The 24097-nt window shown below is 35.3% G+C and overlaps 1 protein-coding gene across 1 annotated transcript in view; it reads right to left on the minus strand.

Annotated features, from left to right (window-relative positions):
* Positions 1 to 2543: 2543 nt before the first annotated feature.
* The window catches only part of SPOCK3 (SPARC (osteonectin), cwcv and kazal like domains proteoglycan 3), a 225988-nt gene continuing 204434 nt past the window's right edge, over positions 2544 to 24097 (minus strand). Inside the window, exons 8-11 of the mRNA XM_075091076.1 lie at positions 14115 to 14336; positions 7076 to 7138; positions 5680 to 5817; positions 2544 to 4637 (exon numbers count right to left, since the gene is read on the minus strand). Of these exons, the coding sequence (XP_074947177.1) occupies positions 4465 to 4637; positions 5680 to 5817; positions 7076 to 7138; positions 14115 to 14336 (596 nt within the window). The 3' untranslated portion in view covers positions 2544 to 4464. The remainder of the gene's footprint in view (positions 4638 to 5679; positions 5818 to 7075; positions 7139 to 14114; positions 14337 to 24097) is intronic.

The following is a 24097-nucleotide window of genomic DNA, read 5'->3' on the forward strand; positions in this document are numbered from 1 at the left end:
AACAAACTATGGAAAGGGAAAGGAATTTGAGAGTCTTCCTAAAAACGTGTATCTGATGTTAATAGCAAGACCTACAGAGCACACCCTCAGTGCCTTGTGCTGGGTATGGCCAGCTCTTTTAAAACTGCACTCGCCTGATGAGCGGTATAACAACCCGAGTTGGAGGGATGTGTATTCATAACTTTTTTTAATTCAGCAGACTGCAGAATGTTCTACGAGTTTACAAAGCACCTGTGAATGCTATGGGCAGACAGGGACAACGGGCCCCCTCTCTGTCCATCTTGATTTTAACCAATAAATTTCAACCACCTTGCAAAAATGGTTACAGACATGAGCATGAGTTTGGTGGATACCCTTGTATGAAGTTTTGATCAAATTTTTCTATGGGGTCATGTGGAAAGCTGGTGAAGAGATGTAAAACACTCTGCGTTATTAGTAACATGGAGAGTGTTTTTAAAAATAGGCACGCACATTTCACTTGTAAAACTCACCTTCAAGAGGACAGTGAGATATTGTGCAGTAGTCTCTTTTTCAGGATTTGGTTCAATTCGCATCTGAAACACAACAAAAAATTTAAGCGGAGGTTTCACCTTTTAGGCTAGGCAACTCTGTTTCCCATTCTGGCTCTGGTTCCTTAACTTCAAAGAGCCATTTCTACTGCCATTTCACTGGATGAATTAACAAGTTGGCAAACGGCAACCATCCTGTACACATTGAGTACAATCACACTGTGTCAGAGGAGATCCGCTCATGACAAAGGGTTACCCTACTACTTCAGCATGTCCAATAGGGTACTTGCCTTCAGGAGCGGATGGGTTTTTTAAAAACTTTTGATATTTTAATTTTACTTAGCCAGTGATAACTGGTTAATTTGGAGATTTTCTTCCAATCCATTATATTGTGCTTCATGTTTATCCCATCATGTTTATTTACTTCTTCAAAAAGAAACTTGGTGACAAACTACTTAGTGTCCACTGAACTAGCCAAAATAAGATTGTGGGTGATTTGCTATTTAGATTAAAGGAAAAACAGTAAAAAGGATTATTGTATATCAAACAATTTTTGCTGCCACAGCTCCATTTAAATCCAATTTTTAAAAGCTTTTAGTAATTAGAACTATATACACCGTTCTAATAAAAAAACCCTTGTATATACAGATCTTTTTCATTTCCTATGAAACATAAAATTAATCCACTTTCTGATAAAATTATTTCACCTGGGCACTGGATTCTTTAATAACAGTAATAATAACAACAATAACAATAATAATAATAGAAATCCAGTTCTTGTCCATGTGCAGAAAACAAGTAAAAATTTTCCTACTATCATTACGGTCCATCTTCCTCAGTCTTGTACAATAAACCAATTTTTGTACACGCAAACTAACGGTGCTAATTCATTGACTTTTAAACTAAGCATATCTATGTGGCTTGACCTGAAAGATTCCCTTTGAAGATGACATAATGATTGATTTCACTGGACTTCGTATTCCTTACTGTTCAATGAATATGAGAATTATCATTTCACATATTCTCCGAGGAGCACAGGATTAATCACTGTGTCTGAAAATCTCCAAATTTATATCAGTATCTTTTTGTATTTATAAGTACATATATATGGGCACAATTATAAGACCAAGAAAAAACGACGACAGCGACACTGTAAAAATAATGACATTTTAAAATCAAGAGCTCCTTACTAATTTCTGCCTGACTGTGCTCATGAGAACATACCTCTGTGCAAATTTTTGGATACAACAGAAAGATGGAAAAAGCTTGTGAATTGTTTAGTTGTTCGGTGATTTTATATTATCAGCCCTTGCCATTATTTTCTTTAAATGCTCCTGATTTCATGCATTTCTTTAATGCTGCAATAGTTTCCAGTTCATTTGACATCACGAAAGCAAATCAACACCATAATATTAATCCACAGACAAATTTACGTATTTTTTTTTGAAAAAGGAAGAATGTTTTCAAAGGAAATCTCACACTATCAATCTCTCTCTTCTCTGGCTTTTCCTCATGAATGGGAAACACTTCAAGTGTTTGTTGTTGCTGTTTTAGTTTTGGACAACAAAAATTCTCCAAAATGACCCTGAATCTCCATTGCCACTGCTCTTCAGGAAATTTAGCTATCTTGACTTACTTCTGACTTTATAATAGGTAGCTTTGATACTCAGGAACCAAATTCCATGCATATTCCCTCCTCTTCCAGTTCAGCTGGGAAAGGATATAAACTTCTTTCATACTCTTCCGCATGACACTTCGTTTTAGAATGGTCTTCACATTTTAATCACATTAGGCTAAATACATTATGAACTCTTTCCATACTTTACTTCTCCTAATACCACAAGTTTTAAAGAAATCAATATTTAGTTTGTGATCAAAAGACTATTTGTCACATCAGAAAAAAGCCCACAACATTACTTGCTACATCAGCCAACAATGACAACATTTTTTTCTTTAGCTTCTTTATTTAAAATCAATTTATATATCAGATAATTTCAGCCATAAGAAACTGTTCTCTGATAAAATCCCACTATATTGGAATGGAAAACTCTTAACTACTTTTATTTAAGAAAATAATACAACTATGCCCCACAAATTACGACAGAGTTTGGAAAGTAGTAACTCTTTCTTTCTTTCTTTACTAGGTAATGAAGACAATGTCATAAAAGTACATAACAAAGCCATAGAAAGTTCAGGAAAAAATACAGAAAAATAAAAGCTCCCTATGGGGTTTGCCTCAGTCAAAAATTCTTTACTGGAAATAAAGCATTAATAAATGGCTTTATACAAATAAATACATATTTTAATAGGTGAAATGTATCTGAAACATGATTTCTTCATGTTTCGTAATTTCAAACTATGCAAAAACTCAAAATGATGGGCTATACTGGCCAAAGGTTGGTTACAAGAGTCTTTATTTTGCAAACTATACAGAAACAGTAAAAAAGAAAATGCATTATACTTTTCAATATTACATAGGATAAATTTCATATTTAATATGTAGAAATTAATTGAAATAAGAAACTGATTTTCCTTTTAATTAATGATGGGAAACCAGTGATCCAATTTTGAAATTACACAACCTGTAGTATTACATTAAACAGGTCGCATCAATCTTATTGTGGGCAGAAAGCAATAGATATGATATGAATGAAGATGGTGGAGTCCCAAAATGTCTACACAATTAATTAACATGCTAACATAAATACAGTGATTAAAGTAATTTTCTCTACAGTCAAATCTTAAGTGCTACTCTACACAATAATTATAATCTAGTCCACATGGTAATTACATAACAATAGGAAAAAAATTAAAATAATCCATTTTCTTCATTCCAGCAGCAGTACCTATACTGGTATTAATTTGGTAATTGGGTGTGCTTAGCTATTGCCTAACATCCTATACTTGTATGCATGCTAAAACCTCTCTATTTCTATTTTGCAAGGCACCTTTACAATACGTTCTCTAAGTTTCTGCACTAGTAACAGAAAACAACATGAATTAAGATAAAGATGCAAAACTATTTCCTGAATTAAGAAAATAAAAAGTATCATTATAGATTTATTAAAAACTACCTTGGGGCAAGTGCCAATACTCTGAAACACAGTCCTGTATAAAGGTAATATAATTTTAAGCAATTTTTTTTCTCCATGTAAAATATTTTACGCTAATCTGATTAGAGAAATACAGAGAAACAACAAAGGGTGAAGCAATGTTTGAGTAAATAATGATAAAGCCTATACGACCTTGACATGAAAGAAAAAAAAATAAGGAAGGACAAGAAAAATTCAGAATTAAAGAATTGGTGCTTGTCCCTGCTACTGCTTTTGAAAAATCCTTTCAATAACCCAGCCATTTCCAAATAACAAACGTAACTACAAATGCAAACACAAAGGAGGACTTTGCTTTATTTTCCCCTCCTGATAGTTTTTCTTCATACCTTTGGTTAATTAAAGGCGAGTGAGACGCTACTCATGCACCAATGTTTTTCTACTGTAATACATTTTTGATTTATTAAATGGACAATTTGCAAAGCCCGCAGGGCCTAAACCACTGACAGAACTAAAGTTAAGTTACAGCAGTATGTGTTCTGAAGAGGACATGCACAGTTCCAAGCAAGGGCAAATATCTTTTCACCGCAGTTTAAAGAGACTGGTTGTCTTTATAGTGTGTTTTGCACATTTATATTTTCAGTAGCACATAACATTTCTTTCTTCAGGCTAGACTTCCAATGTGTTTTCTTCAGCGCAAAGGCATTTAAAAAACTCAAAAGCACATAATATAATTATTCTTATTTAAACAAAAAAAGTCTATGACTCCAGCTGCAATGTTTGAAATAATCATACAAAATATACATGTTTGTTAGAATCCTTTTGATCTTGGAGAGCAAAGGGATTTTATGAAATGTCATCTTGTGAATTTTAGAAAGGTACAATTCATGGACCCCCTAATATCATCAAATATATCCATCATGATCATCGTCGTCATCAACATCATCATCTCCTTCATCTTCATCATCATCTTCAATTTCATCTTCGTCATTCATTATTTCATCTTCGTCATCTTCATCATCTGCCCATTCATGGAAATCGCCAGAGGCAAAATCACCCGAAGTCTCTAAATCGATAGCTAAAAAGGTACGATAGTTATAGAAAAGAGGCACTACACATTTATAGCATAATGTACATAAGCATCAAAAGGCACACCAGAATATTTAGTTTCAGAACAATTACTTATTTTAAACCACAGAGCGTATCACAGAAAAAAAACATAACTAATACAAAAATTCTTTTGTCCTAAAAGAAAGCCACTTCAATAGGGATGAATTTCTCAACGTTAACAAAAGGAGACAAATTTTATGGATTTGTAGATCTATAATGAGTGCTAGGAACAACTGAAGGAGATTTAAGTCAAACTTACAGATGACAATAAGGATTACTGATAACGTACACTGTCTATTGTTCAGTTTTACATATTAACTTGAACTGTCTAGAACTGTCCATGTATGCATTTATCTAGAAAGGATCCTGGATTAGACGGACAATAGGCCTGAGCTTGTATGTATTTGCCCTTGTATACAATACATTTTATTAAATTTACTCTTTGTTTCAGGGTATGTTCTTTTGCTGTAGAAGAAGTGGAAAGGAGTAATGTAAGACTTTTTTTTTTTTTGAAAGGAAAATATTTTATTGGCTTTTTAATATCTTGAACATCAAATAAAGGTGACAAGGGAATTCTTGGAAGAAGTTGCACAGTACTGCAGGGAAGGGAAAAGTAATGCAAGATTTAGTATGCTGGGAACTTTTGGCAATTCCCTCAAAAATAAACTGAAAAAAAATGTCAAATTGAATTCAGGAGCATGCTGATTACCCAAAGGGATTTCATCAAGCATTTTGGGACTTGTCTAATGGTGCTCTAGATAATTACTTTTCCCTAGGTTTATATACATTATGCCAAGCACACACATGAGCTCTATTAATAGCTGACATAGTGATAGGACTTGCAAAAAATAATGAAGTAATAACAATAACAAATTATAATGTTACTTTTTGTTTCAAAATCCATGTAGTTGGGTCCCACATCTGTTCTTACTGAAGAAATTTAATCTGATTGGTAACCAAAGAGAGTAACACCTATGAAAAAAATATGCCACAAAGGGTTCTTAACTTACCGCATTCTGCTGCACCATTTGTTCTGGATCCCGTTACCTCATTACCGTATCTGTCAACACACCAGCACTGCCCTATGCTTCCATGGCACTGACTTGGTTTGTAATATCCATCTTCATCACATAAGGGAATGTACTGCCCTGTCACATATAAAAATTGAATAAGAATTTCAAGAACCGCCTCTTGGTCAATGTAACAGTTACAGCAGAAAATAACTACCTTTTGCTGTTTCCTCATTCCAGACTCTACACTGACTGGTTTACTATTACTAAACTCAATTAAGCAGAAAGTGACTATATAAATCAAATGTGGGAGGGAAAATAACACGTATCAGTCTTGGACTGATTTCAAGAAATGAAGTGACCAACCTTCCTATAAATTTTTCATTGATCCTGTGAAACATATTCCTTACTCCCTGAATGTCTCAATCAAGACCTTTGCTGTATTCTGGGGAGAAGGCTCAAATGTAGCACCCAACCCTGAAAGGAATCTTCTATGATCTGTGGAGTGCAAACAAGTCTGAATAATAAGGGCTAGGCCTCCTATACTAACAAACTATCTGCAACAAGGATTAGGAGCTATTTTTACCTGATGTATATTTTACAATCCATTTATTTACCCACTAATATTTAATTACCCCACCACAGAAGACAAATGCAGTGTAACACACCAATTTTATCAACAACAAATGTAAAAAAAGAATGTTACGTTTGCATTTATATGCAAAAAAGCTAGGCAAGTTAGGCTCTAAGCCAAAAGGGTTCCTCACCCAGAGTACAAGAGACACAATCAAGGACTTATTTTGTGAGGCAGTGACTTGCCTAAGGCTGAATAATCCACTGTTTTTCATTTGGAACAAATGGAAACTCTTTGAAGGAAACATAACGTGTAGACAAACCACAACAAACAAAACATTCATATGAAAGCATTCTGAAGTGTACAGTTGTTGTTAGAAACCATCCTTAGCAGGAATACAGTTTTGACTACTTTGGGCCAAGCCTTTTTTTTGCAGCTTTTATACAGTGGCTAATGGTAAAATTAAGATTTTACATTTCAGTAATATTGATATAGCATAAACTGATTCACGACAAAGACTTCAGTGACTTAAAGAATATTACAGGTAAAGGATCAGCAGAGATACTAATTTAGGAGTGCCTTGGACTGTCCCCTCTGTAACTGTAAAAACTTACCTTCTATTAGGGTAATAAAACAGATGCAATATCTTTTGGTAGTAAGGTAATAAAACTAAGTTTAATAGCTTTCAAAAATTTCATAAATTTTGTTGCTGAAATTTACTGCAGTCTATCTTTGTTGGATTAATATTGATTTTATGTTGCTGTTTCACTAGGGTTATTTATGTAAGCAATAAAACCTTCAAAAGAATGATCTATGGCTCACCTACGAGCTTCTTTCCTCCTTGCTGCTTCTGAATGTTGCTGAGTTCTGTCTGGCAAGGTGGGTCTAAAATGACATAAAAAATGTTAAACAGATCACACTGTATCTAGGAAAGAAAGCATATGACTAAGTTTTCACAGTTTGCTATGTTTTAAGGTCCCTCTAACTACTGATCTTAAGAATCACACACATCCTGCATTAGTAGCCATGTTCTAAGCTCTGAAATAAAAGGATTACTGCATCTTGCTACAGCTCCAGAATGATGAATTAGCACACTACCATGGATTTGTGCAGAAGGCCGCTCCCAGTTAATTCGGCTGTAAATTAGCATCTAGTCATTAGTCTGGAGGATCGGGGAATACTAAACCAAAATAGTAATTCTGTCACACCCTATTTTACGGGTCTACAGAAATGAGAATGTGACTGTGAAGCTGGTCTCATGTATTGGTTAGAAACAGCATGGCTCTCTTAATTTTTTGTCTTTTGTCCCTGCTATAAGTCATCTTCAAGTTTTGTATTTCACGTACTACACTAAGAAAATAAGAATTTTCTCCACTGAAGTCTGTAAGATTGTGATTCTATTGCAACAGTTTAAGACACAATCCCATGGGTGCAAAGTCCCATGTTCAGCAAAGTAAGCTGAAAATAGTGGCTAAACTTTAGATGGCTCTAAGAAGCAGAATAGGTATTCAAATTCAGCTTCCCATTCTTCAGAGTTATAGCTTACTCCAGTTCTGAATCATTTAAATTTCTACTGTCTATAAAAGCAAGTCACAGTATGCCCCATGAATGGGAAGGAAATAAGGTGTGAATGTGTATGTTACTGTTGAATAAGGGAAAGAATCAAAGACAGCGAAGTACTAATCTCTGAACGCTGATATTGCATACTATATTAGACCATTAGCACAAAGGTATTTCTCATTCTGAATCAGCAGTAGGATTACTGAGTTTACTCATATGTGTCTTTAGCTTATACCGTTCCCAGACAATATTCTGATAAGATCTTACATTCTATGAATATTAAATGCATTTTCCATTTTGGCACACTCAGATTATTTAGAATACATCTTTGCCATGCAATTAAGTCAAGGATCCCTTCTGCAATATAGTGAAACTAGTTTTTTTTCCATGTAAACAGAAAAAAGTCTTCTGAGTTAGTTTAAAGATGAGCAAGACTGGCCTAGCTTATTGATGAAGTAAACACTTAGACCAGAACCCGGTCACCGTCTAGGGCAATGGGTAGGCAAAAATCACTCGAGTGGTGACAGTCCAAAGCAGCCTGTCCTGAGCCCTCCTAAAGAAAAACAAGAGTGCTCATCCTTTAACCAGCTGAGAGCAGCACAAGATGCACAAAGGAGTGCTGGAACAGCAAGAATACATTATAATACATGGAGATGCCTTTCTTGTGGAAGTGCTTGAACTCTGGTGACAAATGCCTAACTGAACTGGGGATCAAAAACATATCTCTGGTGAACACGGGGTCTCTTGGCTGGCATTGCCTGGAAATGCCAATAGGCCTTGGGTATTATTCATGAGCTCTTACTTCACAGAGTAAATAAAAACTGGAAGACAATAATAACCCCTTACTGACAGCAGGCTGTTAATTTCTCTTGGCTTTACATTTTAAATGCTATTTACATGTCCCATACATTTAAAGAAGCTTATAACTATTTACAGTGGCCTTGAGTCCGGTGGGCCAGGTTTTCACACTAAATCTATTATAATTCTTTTGATAGTGAAGGCCTTAAAAGTAGGGTCTACTTTTAAAATACTCTTCACAGGAGTCTCAGTGCCAGAACAAATTTTCAAGAGACATCTTTCCAGACAACCAAGCAATTTTCTGTGTGTGCTCTTGAAAAGCACTGGGACTTGACATTGGGTGGGTACTGGGTTTTAAGTATTGAGTCTTTGAGTATTTGCTGAGGCTATATAAAGTTTTACATTTCTTGTTGTAAGAAGCGCTTTGATGATGATCATGCTCACTGTTATGCCAGAGATGTTCATTACCTTTCAAAACTAAGTTTTCTGTCTTTCCTGATATTTAAAGAGTAAGCTCTTAATGTACAACATTCTGAGGATCAATTATTTCTTAAACCAAAGGTATTTCCAGTTAATTGATAATCTAAAAAACGATAGTAATTTACGCAAACAAGTACCACAGGCTAGAAGGATCTAAGATTGTGGTGGACTTGGCAGTGTTAGGTTAACAGTTGGAATTGATGACCTTAAAGGTCCTTTCCAACCTAAATGATTCTATTCTGGTCTAGTCTATCTTTCAAAGAAGATAGGAAATATGCTGAAGAATAACTATCCAATTAGGAAAAATGCATGTATGTTGTTCTATGGAACAAAAATCCTCAACTAGAAACAGTTTCACATATGAGCACTAGCATGTGGAAATGCAACAATGATGGACTATACCTAAAGGAAAAAAATCTTCATTTACAGCTATAAATCTTTGGTGGTTGAATTACAAAAAGGAATATCATTAACCAAAACGTAACAAGGCAATATGAGAAAGTTACTTACCCAAAACTCTCTTCTTCTCAGAAGCTAGGTCTTCAAGATTCACACTTAAGCTTTGCTTCTCAGGATAAAAGCAGCAAAACCTCTTAACAATACTAAATCACTCTGGTGCTTAAAACTGTCAAAGAGAATGGCAGTTCAACCAATTCCTTTTGGTCCACAGCATACCCTTTTTCCTCTCTCCCCAAATCATAATGCTTCCCTCTTTATTTTCCAGTTAGTTCCTGAGTATGGAAAAGCTTTCTTTTAGATTTCTGAACTTATTTAAATAAAAAAAAGCAGTGTCTTCGGAAAATTTTGGGAGTCTTAAGCCAAGGAGAAAAAAATCCTTTACAAAAATCAGTGTGGTGGCTTCCTTTGAAATAGAAATGAATCTGACATCAGTTTTTCTGATAATCTAAATACAAATAAGAGACCTAATCATCTTCATCCTTAATCTACTTCCACAGATGTGGCAGGAATTGTCTTTCTGACAATATCACCACACTGTTATAAGTGATTCATGAGCCACCTAACAGCAGTCATTCACAGTTCTTCAGTGCTCAAAGTACTGATGTACACCAGAGTATCCCATGTGATTAATGCTGGCCCATGAGACATCAATATTCAGTTGTGTCAAGAGGTGCTGCAAGGCTAGTATGATTAAGCTTTGATTTACCAAAAAGAGGCAAATTAACAGAGCAATGGGAGTAAAACTGGTAGATTTGACAAAGAATGTCTAGGATTTTTAACAGACATGTCTCATAGACCTGCTACCCACACAGTGAGCCTCCAGCTTTCATAGATTCTCCACCTTATTCGATTATAAAACAGTGATTTTCCATCTATCGAGCAGATCATATTTGACAGAGCCCCTAGTTTCTGGTATATGGTCAACTGCAGATTAGGCTGCTGTGTTGTGCTTTGCCTGTGCCTATGCTTGGCGTTATAATTGTTCGTGGACAACTGAATCTTGACTTTTAGGGATTTGAAGCATCAATACTGGAACTTCAAGAAATCTTACTTGGGACCTCAATTATGTGTTAAGGCATGTTACACTTTCCTTTAGAATCATCTATAAACATATTTGAAGCCCTGCAATCTGAAAAGACTGATGTAACAAATACAAATCACAATAATTATCATTCTTCTGTAAGACGGATTAGTTTTAAAGTCATAAAGATTTCTTCAAGCCTTGACAGACAGAAAAGCTTGTAAGAAAAAGGCATCTAGAGAAGTGCTGGACTAATAGATCCATGCAGAGGCCTGCAGTAAAGAAACACTTAGGTGCTAAGCATTAATATTCCCAGCAAAATCCAGTACTCTCCTACTCTGAAGCAGTGATGCAACAAAACCAAGGCTGTAATAATGATGAAGTACTGGCAGAAAGAAATTCAACCTAGAAAAAGGCCAACATTGCAAGTGCCTCAGCATTTAGATAAGCACTAAAGTGTTAAGCTAGCGTCAAACAACTAAGAAAAAAGTTCTAAAGACGGGCACTGAGGCACTTGCATGAATTGAGGTTGAAACTAGGGGGCAACAGCAACCAAAGCGTCCAGGAGGACTGCAAAGAGCACTGGCAAAGTGCACATTTTGAAGTATTGCAGAAATGCATTATAGTGTCTTGGATGTATCTCAGAAATACTAAACAACACTTGAAGCAGAATAAAGCCAAGAAAAAATGCAATAAGCACCACTGAGCTGTACATAAGTGTTTAAGCATTAGTCAAGGTGGGACAGCTACTACAGGAAGATCTTTTTCTAAGCAAGAAAGATCTGACTTAAGTATTCATGAGAAGTTGCTTATATTGACTAAAGCTGTGAGTAATGTGCAGTAATGGGTCTAGTGTACTGCAATGCATCATGACAGACCTTGAGCAGAAAGAAAGAATGAAGAAGAGTTGCAAGTACTTGTCTGATCCTGGCAGTCTTGAACTGTGAAGCTAAGATCAAAGAGCAAGAGGGCTTCTTAGATAATGACTCAAGCAAATGCTGTGTGTTTTAAAAAAGCACAATGGAATTTCTATCCCAGAATGATACATACTGTTGACTAAATTTTGTATTCACTTTGAACATCATTAATCAACAGTGGTGCTTTAAAACTGTAGATCTGCCCAGAAAGCACACACTAAGCTTGATGAATACAGCCAGCTGTCTACATGGCTTGAAGCATTCTGTTAACATCAACTTAATTTTAGTAAACATCAGAAAGAAGCTACTGGGTTTCTCTACCTAACCATCTCTTTGCCATTAATAGCAAAGGTCTAGTTAAAGGTCTTATTTAGACTGTTCAATCGGGTAAAACATAACCAAACATGAACATATTACAAGGTTCAGCATAACACTGTGAATTATGAACAGATAATTCAGTGGATCACACTAGGGAGTTAGGACTCAGCTGCGCAAGAGCTAATAATAAGATATGACAAAAGAAGAGTATATGCTTTGTTCTTCTCCATACACCTTCAAAAAAGGAGAATACAGATTTTGTTGACAGTGTTAATTTGGAGGGATGGAGTACATGTTTATTGTGCAAGGATTGCCTAAACTGAGCTTTCACCTCATTTACAATGATGACGATACATCTTTTTTTACTATATGCTCAGACATACTGTTGTATCAAAAGCTATATAATCCATTTTAAATCAGCACCTTATCACAACACCATGGTCAAGAGACTGAGGAAATTGGTAAAAAGGGAAGAAAAGCTTGATAATGTTGGATTCTACAACAGGGAGAATCAGTGTCACTCAAAGGCAGGCCCCAGATTTTTAGCCTTTGGGGTACCATTAGTATAATTCAGTAGTGTTTAGATCAGTCTTTACCTTACCATCCTTGGGTTCTAGCAGTACACTGAGCAAATATTTTAGACAAACAGTATTTATAGGCTATAGAATACAAAACTACTTGAAACTAATCTGTGGAAATGCTTTCTTAATGCCCTGGTTATGCTGTACACGCGTTATATGAAATTGGAAGAAGAGCCAATTGGTAGAAGAACCTTGGACCATATTAGGCCACATGTTATGTGCTGTACTTTCTCTGACAACTGAAAAGAATTATGCTGCCCTCCAAAGCGTAAGGTTGTTTATTTTTAAGCTGAAATGATTATGGTGGTGTCTGTTTTTTTTTTATTTTAAAGACAAACAAACAGAACATGTTACGTTTTTACTTTAAGAACCACTTTACTTCTGGGATGGTTTATTTTTCATATACTAATTTTGTTAGCAGTACATACATGCTTCTAAAAATAAAAGTCAAAATATTGCTCTACTACAAAACAAAAAAAAAGGTGTTTTGAAAGATTAAATGTTAAATTTTAATGACAAAGTTACCAAAGAAAAGAAGTCTGCTATTTAGTATGTATCTACAGAAGTACAGCTTTATTTTTGTTCAGATTTATAATAGGCAGGTGTGGCATAATAACAGTCTTTATGAGGAAAAACTTCTTCCCTGTGAGGGTGCCAGAGCAGTGGAACAGGCTGCCCAGGGAGGCTGTGGAGTCTCCCTCCCTGGAGACATTCAAAACCCGCCTGGATGCGTTCCTGTGCCCCCTGCTCTAGGTGTGCCTGCTCAAGCAGGGGGGTTGGACCAGATGATCTCCAGGGGTCCTGTCCAACCCCTGCTATTCTGTGATTCTGCGTTTTCCACAAAATCAGAGTCAAACCATAGACGCGGAGTGCTAACAGGAATTTATCACAAGACTTTTAAGGGCACAAGTGAGATTTAAAAACTGATACTAAAATTTTCAAAAAGGCTGAACTGATTTTGCAAACTTTCCTGATTTGGTATCAGTCTTTATCTCTTGTAGTGGCAGTAGAAATTTGGACCCTGGTTGCTATTTATTTCTTTGAAAATCTCCTTCATGTTCATAAGAAAAATGAAGGGTCAATTCTGTCCAGTTTCAGCTGATATTTAATGAGTAAATTCTTTGATTCGTTACCACTGGTTTGATTATATAATTTATGTGATGTCTCACCTAGATCTAAAATTGTTACATGATCCTCAGGAAAATAATGCTTATAGGTTGTGTTTATTTGTTTAACCAAATCACATCAGGACATTAACAAGAGATTCATCTAGGCAGTAAAAATCAATTGGTTTTAGGTCCAAATGACCGGAAATAACTTTATCCATAATGTTCATTCAGTTATTTTAATAGGCTCACAAAATAAAACATTAAGATGCCCTACTTTAGCAATAAAAAAGTTTATTTTATAAAGGAGACATAGTAGATTGGGAAAGAAATAATTTAAGTAATTTTGTTCTTTATTTTGGTCTCTTTCCTCTGCACACTTACTGGAATTTGGCATGAGAAACAATATTGCTGTAAAAGCATTAGCTGCTGTTTTGCACTTTATTTAGAAGGCTTGAATTTCTAGCAAGTCTTTCCATTTAGCTTGGGTTGTTTACACAGATTTCTGGTACAGCATTTAAGCGCTTGTACTTCACTGTAACCTTCTTAATATGTTAAAAAAAGATAAAGTACTACAAAAAGATTGGTCATTCACATACACAGGTGGTTCTCATCTCTTACCTTGCTGCCTTTGGAAGCAGTAGCACCACTCATTGTTAGATATCAAACTGTCCTTGTACGTGTCACAAGAATTGAAGAACGCCCTTGTGCATGGCTCATTCTTGTCAAGGTAAATGCTTCCAAGTTCTGACTGGTCCAACAACAGGTCATAGTTCGTATCAAGCCTGTTAAACATCCAGCCAAGGGAGTCTTTGCAAATTGGCAAAATGCTGGTATCAAATCCTGAGAGGGGGGAGGAAAAAACCCCATAATCAAATAGCAGAAAAGATATAGCAGCTGCCGAGCTCAGCCACCACAAAAGAATGTTGCAGCATGGAAATTGCTCCAGTAGTACATAGATACAATACATAAACAGTGTATGCTACTGAAATACTATGTATAAATTATGTCAGCTTCGTTTTTAAAAAACAAATAAATTAGCCTGCCAGAAAAATTAATCCCACCATCGGCCTCAAAGCATTTAGAAATATGAGTTTTCTTGTCAAATATTATACCTATAGGACACACATTATGTACAGTAATAAATGATCTACAGTGATTTCCTGGAAAATAATTATGTTAAAGAATTTTAGTGATATTATAAAATGGGAGAGTGAAGCTTAAGTGGTTTGCAATGTTTACAGAAATAAGAAGAAAAAAAGTGCCAGGTAACTTGTTGGAGTCCATTTGTTTCTTCCTATAACATATATTCAATTCTATGAAAAAGGAACACAATATTCTTTCTCAGCAATGCCTTGAAATTTATGGTATTTTATCTTTACCTGATGTACTTTACATCTTAGAGGAGGCCATGGAAAAGATGATTGCTAGGAAGAGCTGGCTGTGCCAGTATCAGATCTACTAATGCAGCTTGCATCTTCCTAAATTGTTGCGTGGAAAAAGGGCCACCAGGAACAGGCTGAGTTAATTATTCCTGTAGCCAGAGCTCAGACCTCATGTTTGTTTTTCCTGCATCAACTGTAAAGTACATGCAGACTTGCACATGAACATGGATGGGAAATTCAGAAACCACCAGGCCTCTTGCCTAGGTAGAAGATGTGAGCTGCATTTGATATATACACACACGTTTTTTCCTGTTCATGTGCTATGGGTTGTACCACAGGCTTATCGTGCACGTGGCCAGGCAGTTGAGTACACATCCTAATACAGAACGAGATTTAGTGCTATGAAATACTATGCTTCTAAAAACTTTTAAGCTAAAACTGAGCACTAAAAAAATGAGATTGGTGATGTGGCTATAGAAAAGTTGACATGAGAGCACACAAGAATTCTCAGTTTCTGTTGCTGTTAAAATCAAGCCTGCCTTAGCTGTTCTCAAAACAATAGAGAAATATGAAAAGTGTTTCTATACTGCTAAAACAGGTCAACTTGCGTAACTCAGTAATCAAGCTTAGAAATCAGTAAATTTTCCTTTAGACATATATGTACACGGAAATGTCCATGCTACAGTATGACAACCTTTTCGAAAAGGAAAAGAAGAAAGCTGATAGCGCCAAAGACTTATGTGGTCAGACAACCACATAAACTTCCCTTCCCCAGAAATCCTAAATTAACTATGACTTTTTATCAGGGCAGTCTCACTTTTTCTTGCTTCCTATTGATCTGTCACATTCATTATTAATTCTGTTTGAAAGAAAAAAAAAAGCAAGCCATTTTATATTTATTATGATTTTCATGTGTTTAACGCATTTTAAAATGACAGCCAAGCATTCAACCAACAGACTTGCTCCCTTTCTCTCCAGCCCCTGATAAGACATCAAGACAATACAACTTATTTTTTTGTGGATTAGAAAGAGCAGACAGCGACAGGACCTGACTAAATTAATAAGGATATACAGCAGATGTGTTATTCAACTTTGTTTGTAAAAGATACCAAAATTATTTAACAGGTGTTTCCAATTTGAAAAATTGTAGAAGGTTTCTCCACCTTAAAACAATTTGGCTAAGGATGAAGCTTCAGGGTAACATTATTTACCTCTAAGGCTCTGTTCCTGAAGGCCTCTTAACACTTCCCAGATATTTCTCTTTTCCCTGCTAGAGATCCTCCTCAAGACTGTGGATTCAGAAAGGGGTCAGTGTGAAACATACTGTTCCCTATCCTGCCTTTTGTGTATCTGCATGAAGAGGGGAATTATTCTTGTGCTCACAAGATTTTTCTGAATTTGGCATTCTGGCCAGCTCAACAAACTCTAAGAGAAGTTGCAGAAAAAGAACAACCATGAGGAGGCAGATTGTAATGAGTAAGGTGCCAGCTAAAAGGGAATTTAAGATAAAAGTCACTCTGAAGTTGTGTTCAGGGATGGATCTTGTGGGCCAAAGTAGATAATTGTAGGTAACACATCTGCATCTGGAATCTTAAGCATAAGTTCATTGAAAGAGACATCATTTTCAAGCTTGGGACAAAGTATTTTTAAATTAGCGTTTGTGATCCATGCTGGAAAAGCTCCCATCATTAAATACTTTGTATTTTAGGACACTAGAAGCTAACGCTATGTGTTTAATAAACTCCGCTAAGGAAAAGGGGAAAAAACGCAAACACCTGCTACTTCTTTTATTTCTCTCAGTCAGTTTCAAATTTTACTCTAAAAAGAAATAAATTTGTTTGAGGAAAAGTGAGAGACCACTGAACATTTCAGAGGTTTTATGCATCACTAAATTAAGGCTGGAACAATATTATATATCTGCAGAAGATTTTATCCCTATTTTTTTTCTTGATTTTTTTAACTAGCATTAGCCTGTGAATTGAGTTCATCCTCTATTCCCATTCCTCAATTTTTATTCACTTCTTTCTATATAGCTTTTAGGTTTTTTAAAAAGTGTGTCTAATAGGGATGTCCCACTGGATTTTTATCTATTACATTTGTCATAGTTAAGGACAGAGCTTGAAATGAAAACATTTGCATTGGAGCCAGCAATATCATTAAAACCCAGATGATTGTATTACAAATCACTGATATCAACAGGAAAGCACCGGAAAAATGTCATTATGTTCTAATATTTTCTATAAATCCAGCTAAAGTTCAACATAACTATGGTTTAATATTTAGAGTTTGAAGTCTGATATTTATGATGTACAATTCCTAGTAAACAGGAATATATCATAACTGGTGCATCAGAATTAACAAACCTACTTCAAACAATAACGTTTCATGCAAGAAATATCCTTTGTTATTTCCAAGCCTGAAAAATAAAGTTTGCATATATTAAAGCTGCCATAACCTATCTATTAAATAGCACCATATACTGGAGAAAAAGCACCATAGGTCATGCAGTTTAGCTTTCTACTAAAAAACTGTTTGATGTAATAATTTCAAAAACTAATAATGCTTTATCTTGAAAGAAGTTTATGTTTCTCCTTTCAGAATATGCTTCTGAATTATTTTGTATTTTTTAATTACAGCCCAGGTAGATTTGCTGTTGGTTTTACTATTTTTTCAGTTGTTCCTTTTATCTTGTATTTACAATGTTAGTGTCTTAAATAGAGAAAAATCACCTCTCTTCTTATTTCATTTGGCTTGTTTCACCAAGCCAAACTCTTTCACAACCATCAGTCACTGCAGTATAGCGTAAAAATGTCTTGAAATCTAGGTCAAATATTAGTTCAGATAAAATAAATAAAAATGGCCAAAGTATTTCAGAGGTAAGCCGGGCACATGTTGACAGAGACAGAAGCAGCTTTGATCTAAAATTGAGCAGTCCACCTCCTCCAAAACTGCTACAGCACATGAAGATCACCAGTTCCATGTTCACATTATAAAATCTTAAGAGATTACTGTGGTAAAATAAAATTCTTGGTTCAATTTTAAAGAACCTTTAAGGAACTGTCCAAACTTAAGATTATCAGAAGTACATTCTCTCTGCAATGACTTTCTTCCTCTACTATAATATTGGTAAAATAATACAAGTGTCACTCTTGAAGGTACTATGCTTGAGAAAAAGAGTCAGGAAAGCACTTAAGTACATACCTAGAGTTTAACATCTGCTAGCATGGTTTGACACGAGGGGGTCAGGTGATACAGAACTAAGAATCACAAAATCACCTGGTGACCTAGAACTAGGAAACTAATTGCCCTAATCACAGAATAAACACATTATCACTTTATGCACCAACTGGAATGCTGTTCTTACACATTTTTTCACAGTTGTGACACAAAACAAAAAGCAGAAACCAAGGGGGGAAAATTAGTATAGCTGAAGGATAGTAATTTATCCTTGATGAGTAAGTACCAGGACATTATACTGAGGAGAGCAAAATTTCCGCTGAGATGTCTAAATTAGAAATAAGAGTTTATCTTTCTCTCATTTTAACTACTTATTTGAAATCTATTTCCATATACCATAATGAAATGAGATTTTACGCAGCTATTTCTGAACATTGTCTAGAAAAATGTGAAATACCAGCTTAAGCTCTTTTCCTCAGCCAAAACAATCCCAAGGGAGATATGATTGAGAAATATACCTCTCCTCCAGGGCTTATACTCTAGCATTCAAAACATTTCCTCAGAAGGAACAACAGAAATGCTCCTGCGTTTCTGATTATTTCTCAGGGGAGAATTTCAACTCTTAGTAAATATAATCTACTTTTCAAGGTAAAACTATTGTTTGCCTGCTTGTTAAACTCATAAGTAATAAATCCTTGTGTACATTGAGGAAGACAGCTTTTGACATTATGTGGAAACCAAGGCAGCATACGTACATATGGCTCACATACTGCATTATCTAAAATTGTTTATCTAATATGCCAAGAGAAGTAAACTGCATGATTCTTTCCAATACCAGTACGCTGTCCAGTACAGTAAAAGACACTGACAGATCGTACATGTGAATAAACACACATGCACTCTGCTAGAGTCCTGACTGCCATCTAGACCATGGCTTTTACTTATTCAGGGTACAAGCTGCATAGCAAGAAGGTTTTCACTTCTGATGGATTTGTCTAATATTTTGGCTATCAGAAAATCTTCAGTTAACAGCATCTCACAGCTGAGGCCTACCATGCACAATCTGGGAACAGGTCTTCCTAATGTAGTTTTATCAGGAGAGACCTGGGCAGGAAGGACTGAACTATAGAGAGAACCAAGCAATGTGAATGTTTTCTGTTGTATTTACTGTTCACAAAAGTGCTGATCTAGGTGAGACTCATCCTGCTCCATACTAGCCCAAGAAGGAGACAGCATTAGGCATAACATTCTTTGTCACCTGTCCAAAGTTATAATATATTCCCGCTCACTATGATTACACAGACAGAAGTGGAGCCTGGGTTAGGGCAAGACATGGGGAAGGTACCAGAGGTCTTACAATAAACCTAGGATAACTGGCTCATTTTGCAAAAAAAGGTACAATTAAGGGACATTATCTGAGACGATCTCAGGAAGGAGGCAAATTCTCCAGCAGTCAGCATTTTCAAGACATCAAGAATGATGTTTAAAACTGCAGTTCTTTTAATCTCTTGTAACTATACAATGACTGTATGGGAGAGTTCTGACAGCAGGTAAGCAAAAATGTATTGTTCTGCTTACGAGTTCTGTCTGTACATCAGGGTTTCCAAATATGCTTCAGCAATGAAGATCAGAGAAATTTAATTTATCTCTACATAATGTCAGCCGTGTCTCTTCAAGCAAAGATCTGAATTTTATTTACATTTTTCTATACAAAATTTGTCTTTTCCTGCTGCAAGTTTTTAAGGGTATTTGGCAATTTTAATGCAATAATATCTCACCACGCTAGTTCTAGACAAGCCATTTATAAGTAATTTTCTTTTAGACTTCTTGTATTTTTCTGTTATTTTCAAAATTATTAGTGTATTAGACTCCAGATAATCATATTATTCCCAAGCCATAAGAAGATCCTCTATTACCTTTGGCCTCTGTTCTTTCATCTTCTAACATGACAAGGTGCACAAGTATTCTCCAGACACAGACTGCCTGTTAGCAGAAGTATTTGTGGGACTATGGTATTTGTTGTGCTAGGCATTTGATGCATTAATTCCCACAAAAATTAATCACACAAAATTAATACAGAAATAAACCAAATATTTTAAAAGACTTTAAACAGGTACGTAAAATCTCAATTTTTTTAACTCCTGGTTTCCCCACCCACAAGGGAATAATAAAGGGGGTATTATTGCAATATGGGGGTGAAGCATCCTTCTCCCCTTTGCATCATCTACTTATACCATAAATGGCCTGAGGACAAGATTTAAGTGTTAATGTAGCATTTATAGTAATTCTACTTCTAGATATATGCAATTTGAATACATCTGGGCACAAAAGGAATTTTGGAAATAAAATCCTATTAATTATTTGAAATATTCTAGTCTGCATTACGAATAAGATTCAGCTTTGGAAAAAAGTGTTAAACAAAGTTATGTAACTCTTGTGAAAACACAACAATGTAGGCACCTTACATTTTTAACTTGTCATCAGCTTATTGATGGTTCTAGTAGAAAAACACTACTGTTTGTTTTGTTTAGAAATAATATTAATGATTGCACGGATCAATGTGGACTATTTAATAGCTGGAACAACTCTGAAAAGCACCAGCAAGGCACTATAAACTTGCACCACATCTACCTTGTCAAAAGGACTGTGCCCAAGCCTTTTAATAAATCCCATCCCAGGTGTCACCAGAGACCGAAATATGAAAAATCCTAAATGCAAACAGACAACCAGAAAGGATGTCACAAATTACTTTTTAAAATACAGAATGTTTTTTTAGTGAGGAAGGAACTCTATGACAAGAATAAAGAACAGCCTGGGGGAAAGGGTGCCAACAGAGATTTTTAACTCCCCAAGGGTAATGAACAGCTCCAGGGATTTGCTAGAATAATGAGGACTCTGAAAGAGGAAGTTGCATTCGGGTGGTTTTGTAATTGTAGCTGTTTTTCTGTACACATCACTAAGCCTCATGTGCTAAGTATAAGGTCATCATACATGGTTAAGAAGTTCTTTGCAAGATTTATTTCTAGGTGTAGCTCTCAGATATCCCCAAAATAGGGGCTGGACCTAAAAATTAATGCACCTGATGTTTTAGACCTCCTATGACTTTGGAGACCAAATTTGAGGGATTTCATTAGGGATACCCCTCGAGACCTTAGCTCCTGAAGAACAGTTTTAGGAATTTTGTAATGGTATTAGAAAGCACATTACCACGTTGAATGGCTATCATTATTTTTGATTCTTTGTGTGTTTACAGGCACATATTGACGTAACATTTTCTTCTAAACAACAGACATGTCAGTTTCTCATAAGATTTGCTGCATCAAATGAGAAATTTTGAAGTTCAGAAACGTACATACCAGAAAAACCATATAGTCGCATTAATGAAACCAGTTTTTAAACAATTTTTGCATCCCCAAATCCACAAATGGAAGAAAACTACTGCTGATCAAATACTCATTCAATCACTTCCTGTCTATAGATGAACTGCCTTTTTTCAGTAGCCTGTCAAATTAATTCATCAAGTAAATATTGGATATTTATAAAATCAAGTAAATATTGTGCAAATAGGATCTTTTATATTTGAAAGCAATTTTTTCCCCCCACAATTAGATATATGCAATTTGAGTAACTGACCACGGTACTAAAACACTAGATTCTAAACAGTTTTTGTTCAAATGTTTTTGTGAAACACTGTGGGTTTTGTTGAAAAACTCTTTTTTAAACAGAAAAAGAAAAGAAGATAGGACAAACTGAACATCTTATGTGCAACCATTTTCTACAATTTGATTAACTTTGTTTTACTAAAATGAAAATAAACATGCTGAACCCTCATCAAACTTCCATGTTTACATCCTAGCATTCCTATAACAAATAGCAAGCTTTTCAACATTCTTGTAACAACACTACCTCTATTTTAAGGTTGATGAGGTGCAACCCTTTGAAACAAAAAAATCTAATTTAAATCCAGCATAGTAATAAAATAATACTTGTACAACATTCTAGGTGTTTAGGATTAATTTCTGGTACCACATTACAAGCATAAGTCAAACATTTCTGACAGCACCATGTTCACAGGGAATTTAAAGTCAGTAGTACAATGAAAACATTTTTCCACACAGATTATATTTCCTTACCTGTTGATGAAAAAGAGCCCTGAAAAGGCTATTTTTAGCCATCCAAAACAACTTGTGATTGTGTCCCTCAAAAAACTGGCAGGGTAGAATCCAGTCTAACTTGTGCCTAAAATTTCAGATACCTCCTAAAGTATGTGTGAATTCTTCATACCGTCAAAAGAGAACTTCGTGACTTTGAAGTTTTCCAAAAGGAAATTCTGAAAACTGAGCCAGAAACCCTTTTTTTCCCCCCTCAATTGGAAAAAATGTATTCATAAAGAAGATCCTCATCTGAAGGCTTTTAAAGGCAAATACATCTGTCTACCTGCCTTAGAAAGACGCCTTTACTGGCTCACATTAGGTGGGAAAGATCGAACAGGCCCTAAAACTTTGGAGGAAGTTAATCAGAATGGGACCATAACATTTTCAGCCCAAAGTGCTTCATGCAATCTGTTCTAAAAATACTCATATATCTAACTGCTTTGGTCTACATAATCTAAGCAGATCATTATTATCTTCTGCATTGTATGTGAAGTGCCAAAACATGAACATTTAGGATGTACTAAGTGTAAAATCAACATTAGGAATCATGACATAATCTCACAAACGCTGCTAACGTTATAGTAAGTGACCATCGACATCTGAAAACAAACCAAACAGTTGTTTCAGCTGACCTTTACCTGAACGATATGCTAACACTAGCTATACTATTACATTCATTTTCTTTATTACTACACAATAAATGTTTACTTAAGAGCTGCAAACTCTGTATTTCTGCTATTTTCATCACTGGATGAGAAGCAGATCACATGCCAGTTATGGGCACCAACCAGAATGTAAGTTGGAAATATACGCTTTTAAATGTATTTTTTTCAATAAAAAGTGACATTACTGAATTACCACCTTTCTTCAGAAACACTTTTTCTCTATGTTAAGAGAAGTATTCCCAGATAACACAGAATCATCTTTAATTCGTTGCGTTTTGCAGAATTATTCTTATTTCCTTAGCATGAAATGACATTTCCAATTAAATGAAATAAATGGATTTTTTGAAAAAAGTAATGCTACAAATAGCAATAAAGCAAAAGCTTAAAAAAAAAAAAAATCCCAAATACTTAAGAAGTTAATAATGAAGGAACTAAGCTAAGCAGCAATTGGTGGCCAAGTTCTGTGAAACATACTCTGGAAGAATTCAGAGTTTGCTCTTCATATTAAGGAAAGGTAGAGTTTTATGGCTTGTGAAATCTAATTTGACTCTTCTTCACAGTAGGACATCACTGTTGAAACTATTATTGCACACTTCAGTTGCTATTTTAAATAAGCCCTTTGACAATTACATTTTAAAACTTAAAACTTTACTACTTTCCACAACAAAAAACCTATTTAAATATTTGAGAGGGTTAAAACCAAATTACACCCCCTACTGTTTCCACTTCCTTAGTACTCCTGAGTCTTTTCCAATTTGAACTATAACCTTGAAAATTCCTTTTTACTTACAAGCTTCATTTCCATGTGTTTTTCTGTACCAATACCTACAGTGGCATCAACTAGCAATGATGGGTCACACATAATTACAGCTCGTCTATGTTATTTCTTAGGGGTAACCATTCAGCAACTCACTTATACACTTATAATATATATATTACATATATGCATAACTCCTTATACAGCAGCTAATTATCAAGCTTTATCAAACAGACAATTTGATAGCATTCACAAATGAAAGCATTGTAAATGGTAGCTGCCATACATCCTTATGTGCAAGAGTCCTGCTCATTAACATTGAAAGTTTAAAGTGAACATCTTATATCAGTGTTAAGCCATAAATAAGAAATTAACTTTAGAAAAGCACAAAGTTATAGTTTCATACACATGCCTATTCAGAGCGCATGAGAATAAGGCAAGTCTTAGCAATGGAAATACAAAAGTA

Source organism: Phalacrocorax aristotelis, chromosome 4, assembly GCF_949628215.1.
Source record: "Phalacrocorax aristotelis chromosome 4, bGulAri2.1, whole genome shotgun sequence".
In the NCBI taxonomy this organism is placed as follows: domain Eukaryota; kingdom Metazoa; phylum Chordata; class Aves; order Suliformes; family Phalacrocoracidae; genus Phalacrocorax; species Phalacrocorax aristotelis.